A 7,563-nucleotide genomic window follows, 5' to 3' on the forward strand; every position below is an offset into this window, starting at 1 on the left:
TCCAACCGTCTTTGTCGGTTTAATGTGAATGAAACAAAACCACCTCACCTCAAAAATCTCTCTATGCCTCGTCAGTTCTCAAACCCCAAAAGGAAAAACCCTCAAACCCCATTTTTCTCGCACCTGCCCGTCTCTTTCTTTCGCTCCCCTCGCCGGTAATTGTCGAAGCTCGCCGGAGCTCTATTGTTGGTCGTTCGTGCCGACTCATCTCTCTCCTCTGTTCGTATTCTGCCACCGCGGTGCTGCTCGCGAGCCACCGCGGTGCTGTTGCTATTGCCCATGTGTTTCTCTCTCCTCCTGCACGCTATAACCACCGGAGTCGCGTCGTGTTGCTCGCCGGTGACTGAGCACCTCTTCTCTCTCTCCATCGCGCGCTGTTGTTGCGGCGATGCTGCTTGTTGATGTTGCGGTTGTTGCTGTGGTTGATGTAATGCTGCCGCCGTCGGTATTGTCTGCCCTACCGTCGTCGCAGTCTCGATTTGCTGGTAGTTTGAATTCAGTTTTATTGATTTTGTTTTTAGTTTTTAGAGATTTAGTTAAGTTTGTCATTCAATTTGTGAGTTAATTTCTGTTTTTTATGCTTGATTTGAGCTTGGAGGTTTCTCGCTAAACGCCTGCTTGCTGCTTGCTTCTTGCTTAGATAATTGCTTAATTTGTGTGTTAATTGTTGTTAATTACTGCTTAGTTGCTGCCTTGCAATACTGGTAATGGTAATTGGTATTATAATCTTGAAAACATTCAACATATGACTTGATTACTTGTTGATTAATTTGTACAAAGATTGTGAGAAACTAAATATCAATTAACACCTAGAACTCAATATGAGCAATGTTTCTAAAACATCTTATGGACACATTACGTGTCCTGTAGCTGTAAAAGCATATATCAAGATTCATACTACTATAAATATAATCCTAGACTTGCATTCCATCGTTGGCTGAGTAAAAATATTCATCGCACAAATAATTAATACGTGAAACATCGCATAATTCAAAACATAGGATCCATTTATAACATATAATTAAACATACTTATGCAGTTATGCTTGAAAGTTGAAAATTGGAGTAAATCATATGCAAGAAAATGCATGCCAGCAAAGCTATGAAATCAATTTTATGTGGTTGATCTTCTAAGTCAAGACTTCAAATCAAATAATGATGAAATAAGAAAAATCTGAAATGGCAGTAAGCAAAAATAATATTTTCTCCATGTTAAAAGAATTCTATACCTCTTTGACAAAGAGAATCACAAAGGAGAAGATCACTTTTTAACTTTTCAAGCTTTTAGGGTATCTCTTTTCAGAGTTTACTATATCCAAAGTACAAAATCTGAATTCTCTCTCTAACATTCAGTAAAAACTGATTCGACTATATATGATATTGAGTGTTTTTATGAATATTAGCACTAATTATACTATCGTAGCTCTCTAATCATATGTTAATGGAGCGTTAATATATTTTTGGTTTTATTCGCAATATTGCTTTAGCTTAAAGGCACTACCAATATTTTCTTTTCAGTTCTCATGCATTTTGCTTTTAGATATGGTGAAAATGTAAATGTCTCATGCATATTGGTAGGTTCTAACTTCTACTCTCATTACCTTAGAGATTTACAGTGGCTTATGGAACGATTGTTAGGTTAGTTTATATTGTATTATATAATTTATTTAGTAGATTCCTGTAAATTATTATGAGTGCTTGAATAAAACATGGATTCAGTATGGAATTATTAGTTTTAGAATCAGGAAGTGAGGTATGTCTAGCTCTTGGTTGAAGGTGAGAGCCCATCAACTGGTTTTAGAACTGCATTGCATTGAGAATTGAATACCCTTAGTTCAGAATTATGACTGATTGAACTAAAAAACAAAAAGGACACATTTCAGTAAAAGCTGAGAGCTCAGTAACTGAAATTGAAAGCCTGTAACTAAAATATGGGAACACCTTATGGAACTGAACTGAACCTTGTCCATATATATCTACCGATCTATTTTTTTTTCTGTTTTGTAGGATGATGAGAATGCGAAGGCTATATCTTTATTCAACAATGTGGTAAATCTCAATGATGCTATTGAAGATCCAGTGAAACATTTAGAGCATCTCGTTAGAGGAATCTTTGCTGAAAATATATTTGACCTTGGCTCTGCACAGGTACCAATACTTTGTGCTGGAAAGATCTTGCAAATACAAACCTTATAGCTTTCCCATCATCTTGTGAAATAGCATGTATATACGAATTATGCACCAACTACTGATGCAATTACTCTAAACATAAGTAGTAGAAGTTAAACTTCTCCATCTATAACTAGTAGACTGTAAAATGAATCCTTGCACACTATATTGGAGGCCTGGGCCTTTTTTCTATTACTAGTATATTTCAATAAGGGTTACATATTAATCTGGAATCTCTTCTTCGCTTATTTTTCAATATGTGATGTTGGCGTATTAAGTTTGTGTGCTCTATATTCTGAAGCTTGCAGAGGTATTCTCAAAGGATGGGATGTCCTTTCTGGCCAGAACCTTGTCCCTCGACCCTTGGTTATTGATGACCTTGAGACTTTCAAATTGCAGTGGATATAAGAAGTCCTGGCAAAAGGTGATTACTTTGTGGCTAAGTAGATGACAGTGATGGATCCAAAGTTATCTTGCGTAACTCATAATTCCTGCACTGACCATTTCTTTCCATATGGCAGGCTGTGATTTTTGTTGATAATTCTGGTACAGATATCATCGTAGGAATTTTACCATTTGCAAAGGAATTACTGCGTCGTGGTACACAGGAATTTTACCAGTTGCAGGGGCGGTGGTGAGCTGTTGCCTGAATCAGCAAATCCAAACACTTCTTGCAGGTGTGATGATGGATGCTGTAAAATCATGTACCTTTGGCCTTACAATTCTCTTTTCTTTTTTCCTTCTTTTGTAGCAAGGGTTTACCTTTGGCCTTACAATTTTTGGAATCTTCTAACATTATATTGATATGAATGAAAAGGTATTCCAATTTTAAAGTCATCATAATTATATCAATACAAGTGCCTAGATGTTCTATGTATTTGTAAATTACTTCTAGATAATAAAAGACACGCATGGAGCAGGTGCAACGGATTGGAGAAGCATATAATAATATTGAAATATTGTCGTTTTTTTTAATAAAAAAGGTTAAAGAGACCACCTTTTTCTTTCAGGTGGTGTTTTAAAAAATATTAAAAAGACCATCTACATATTAAAAATGATTTCTTTGTAAGATAGAAAAGACCACCTATCTGTAAAATATGGCGCCTTCTTCTTCTTTTTTTTTCCTTATTTAAATTCATAAATAACCACTTATTTTAAGGAAGTGGTCTCTTTTATCAAATTAAGAAACCACCAGCAATAAGTGGTTATTTATCCTGAGAGACCTATGAGCTGAAGACCACCTCTCATGTGGTCTCTAAATGCAATTTTAGGGGGTCTCTTTAGGCTTTATTGTAGTAGTGAATTTTTAATATTAAAAAATATAAAATTTATATATCACAATAAAAAATCTAGAAATAAGAGTATAATGACAAATACTTTATCCGTTTCTTTTTCTACTGCAATAATGGGTTTGGGCATGGTTTTTAAGGAAATGAAAAATGGGCAGTTTAGCATAGAGGTACCCCTTTAATTAACAAGTGTAGGGGATAAGTAAATATTTAATAAAGTAAACGCAATTTTATGAGGCAATTTGATGAGTAATTAATGATGATTTTATTAACATAAAGTAAAGGCAATATTGTCAATTATAGTTAGTTTTTACTAAAAGTGGAGTGATCCAAATAGATAAAACTACCCGAAGTAGTGATTATTGCTATATAAAAAGAACAGAGGAAGCATGTAAATAAAATGGTGTTGAAAAATCTCATTTTACAATAACACACAATCAACAATATTAACAAAAAAATTGCAAAAAGAAAATATAAACAAGAACCCGTGCAACACACGGGCTTCAAAACTAATAATAATAATAACAATAATAACAATAATAATAATAATAATAATAATAATAATAATAATAATAATAATAATAATAAATAATAGTAATAATAACTTTATAAAATTAAATAAATAAACATGTTACAAATGCGACAACAATATATATTCATAATCTAATCTTAATAAATAAGAATATTCAAAATATAATTAATTTAATAATTATAATCGTTAAATAAAACGCTCTTAAGAATCGGTGGTATTACAAAAAGACCTCAATTGTATCAGTTAAAAGAAGTAAAAGGTGGTGATGAAGGAGAGGTCATAGAAGAAGACCAGGAGGACACTTGTTGTGCTCACATATCTATGGAGGCCATGGATAGAATGAGCTCATACCGATGAGGATTGGAGGGCAGTATGAAAAGAAACTACTTTAAATCCTATGAGGTACATGCAGTACACACAACTTCATTGATTCTGCCAAAGCCCTTCTAATGGATTGTAAGGTAGAATTGAATCTATCTCACCTATTTGAGTGAAGGTTGCAGATAGAAATCAACTGAAGTGTGAACACATGATTAAGGTATTTGTGTGGAAAATGCAAGGAACTGAATTGAAAGCAGATTTAGTCCTACTCCTTTTGAGTGGGAGTGACATGGTTTTAGGTATTTAATCGTTCACAAACTTATGTCTTATCTCGTGGGACTTCGAGCCTCACTATGGAATTCAAGCATGGTGGCAGAAAGATGAAGTTCATGGGAGCAAGCAATAATAACCAGTTGAGACAAATTCAAGGAGAGCGGCTTGGAAAGATCATTACCACTAGTGGGTCCATTTCCATGTTGCAAGTGATTCCTTGCACAGAAGATTGGGTGCCAAAACTAGGGATGGAGGAGCACGCCAACCAGGAAGATTTAAAGAAGATATTGGATACCTACACAAGGGTATTTGACAATCCTCGAGGTCTTCCCCTTTCCATGCTAGGGTTTGACCACCAAATTCCCCTCAAAGTGATGCAATCAATGTAAGGCCATATAGGTAACCTGCTTCTCGAAATAATGTGATTGAAGCTTTGGTACACGAATTAAGTGAACAAGGGGTTATAAGGCCTAGCGATAGTCCATTTACAACTCCCATTATGTTGGTTAAAAAGAAGGATGGCAGTTGGACGATGTGTGTTGATTATAGGGTTTTGAATAAAGCCACTGTTAAAGATAAATTTCTTATACCTCTCATTGAGGAACTTTTTGGATGAACTTCAAGGCACCTTCTAATTTTAAAAATTTGACCTAAAGCTTAAATACGACCAGATCAAAGTTCATGATGCTGACATCCACAATATTGTATTCAAGACTTACTCTAGGCACTTCGGGTATTTAGTCATGCCCTTTGGCTTGACAAATGCACCAACAACATTTCAATCACTAATCAACCATGTGTTCAAGCCATACTTAAGGAAGTTTGTATTGGTTTTCTTTGACGACATACTTATTTATAGTCCATATTAGGATAACTATATTGAACATCTCACACTAGTTTTAGACTTGATGCAGGAGAACTCTTTGAAGGCAAACCTCAAAAAGTGCTCATTTGGAGCAACTCAAGTGAGCTATTTGGGTCACGTAATCTCTCACGAAGGTGTGGCAACAGATGCTGCAAGCTATCAGTGATTGGCCTTACTTCTCATCACCTATTTAAAAGGTGATTTTCCCCTTTTTCATATCAATTATGGCTTCAGCAGTAAAAGGGTCTTCCAAGAATAAGGGGAACGTGTGCATCTTCTTCCATTTCCATAACAACAAAATCACATGGAATGAAAAGTTTTCCGACTCTAAGAGGAACATCTTCAAGGATGCTAAGGAGGAACTTGACTGTTCTATTTGCTTGTTGTAAGGAGATGCGTGTGGGTTTCAGTTCACCCATATTAAGCTTCTTGCAGATTGACAAGGGTATGAGACTGACACTTGTCCCAAGATCACATAAGTCATTTTTGATTTCAATATCACCAAGTTTAACAGGAATAGAATAACTGCATGGATCTCCTATCTTCTTTGGAAGCTTGCTCTGCAATATAGCACTACACTCAGCTGTTACTGAAACAGTGACATTCTCTTTAATTTTTCTCGTGTTGGAAAGCATGTTTTTCAAAAACTTAGCATAAGAAGACATCTCTGAGATAACATCCAAGAAAGGGATGTTATGTGCAACTTCTTCAAAATATCAAGGAACTTTGCATACTTCTTCTCTATCTTTGCTTGTGCCAATCTTTGAGGGAATGGAACAGGTGGCTTGTATGTGCAATAGGTATAACAACAGGTTCCTTTTTCTCAGTCTCCTTAGCTTCCTTTTCCAACACTTTTTCGCCTTGATCTTCTTCACTCGACCTTTTGGACTCTTTTACACTCTTCCTTTGGTCACTCACCTTCCTATAGGGATCTTGCAATTCTCTACCACTTCTCAATGAGATAGCATGGATATACCCTTTTGGGTTTGGTTTGGTTTGCCTTGGAAGTTGGCCAGAAAGTTTTGAGAGGTGACTGATTTGTTGAGCAAGTTGGGTCATCTGATTTTCCATCATTTTATTATGAGCATGAACTTGTTGAAGGGAGTTGCTGAAGAAGTCATTCTGCTTCACTTGATATTCAGTTTGCTTTGCCTGAAAAGAAGCTAAATTATTTATGATGGTTTCAAGGTTGGATGTTGAGGATGATGAGGAGAAGTTGAATGGTGGCCTTTGTTGATAACCGGGTGGTTGGGAGAAGTTTGTCGGTGGAGGTTGAGGTTGGTTATTTTTCTAAGAGAAGTTTGGATGAGTCTTCCAACCTGGGTTATATGTATTTGAGTACGGGTTATTTTATGGTCTTGTATTTGTGTTTAGGAGGGCATTAGCTTGCTCAGTTACCGCTCCCATGGAGTTGTATTGACACTCATTCAATGAGTGACCTTGCACTTCACAAATCTTACAAACAGGTGTTATTGAATCGCTACTCAATTGGTCAATCTTAGCTGCCAAAACTTGCACAGTGTTAGTTAAAGTAGCAATAGCATCAACCTCATACTTACCTCCCCTTTTAGGGGCTCCACGAGACACACTCCAATCAGTCAAATAATTGTTGGCACCCATATCATCCAACAATGTCTTTGCAGCTTCTGGAGTTTTGGCCATAAAAGTACCGCCAGATGCGGCATCAATAGAACTTCGAACATCATGCTTCAGACCATTGTAAAATGTCTGAATCAATAGCCACTTAGGAATACCATGGTGTGGACATTGTCTTTGCAATGCCATGTATCTCTACCATGCCTCATAGACAGACTCCAATTCATGTTGTTGAAACCAGATAGCTCATTTTATGAACTTGGAAGTTCTCATAGGAGGGAAGAACTTGCAGAGAAAGGCCTTTTTTAGTTCTGGCCATGTGACAATCTTCCTCACTTCTTTTTCTTTCAACCATTCTTTTGCTTCGTCCCTGAGAGAAAAAGGAAAAGCACATATCGAATCAAATCATTAGAAACACTTGTGAATTTCAAAGTATTACAATTTTCTAGGAAGTTAGCCAAATGATCAGTAGGGCTCTTTTTGGGTGTTCCCACATAAGAGTCCTGTGAAATGAACTGA

At 36.2% G+C, this 7,563-nt stretch overlaps 1 protein-coding gene, 1 long non-coding RNA gene and 1 other non-coding gene across 4 annotated transcripts; 2 read left to right on the forward strand and 1 right to left on the reverse strand.

Moving 5' to 3' along the window:
* LOC109133679 (uncharacterized) lies at window positions 1–2,970 on the forward strand. Of its 2 annotated transcripts, none has more exons than XR_008967439.1 (4): window positions 1–485; window positions 2,007–2,147; window positions 2,470–2,635; window positions 2,721–2,970. It is a non-coding gene; the product is annotated as an uncharacterized LOC109133679 (long non-coding RNA). The 2 variants fall into 2 exon arrangements; XR_007268858.2 differs by having other exon boundaries at window positions 2–485; window positions 2,470–2,592; window positions 2,690–2,970.
* A 2,708-nt stretch (window positions 2,971–5,678) lies between these two features.
* Window positions 5,679–6,113, reverse strand: LOC104883033 (uncharacterized). The gene has a single exon (XM_010667471.2). It carries the CDS (start codon window positions 6,111–6,113, stop codon window positions 5,679–5,681), a length of 435 nt encoding a protein of 144 aa, XP_010665773.2.
* Window positions 6,114–7,198: 1,085 nt separating this feature from the next.
* On the forward strand, window positions 7,199–7,305 carry LOC125492991 (small nucleolar RNA R71). The gene has a single exon (XR_007269376.1). It is a non-coding gene; the product is annotated as a small nucleolar RNA R71 (small nucleolar RNA).
* Window positions 7,306–7,563: the final 258 nt, after the last annotated feature.

Source organism: Beta vulgaris, chromosome 8 (assembly GCF_026745355.1).
Source record: "Beta vulgaris subsp. vulgaris cultivar EL10 chromosome 8, EL10.2, whole genome shotgun sequence".
Lineage (NCBI taxonomy): Eukaryota > Viridiplantae > Streptophyta > Magnoliopsida > Caryophyllales > Amaranthaceae > Beta > Beta vulgaris.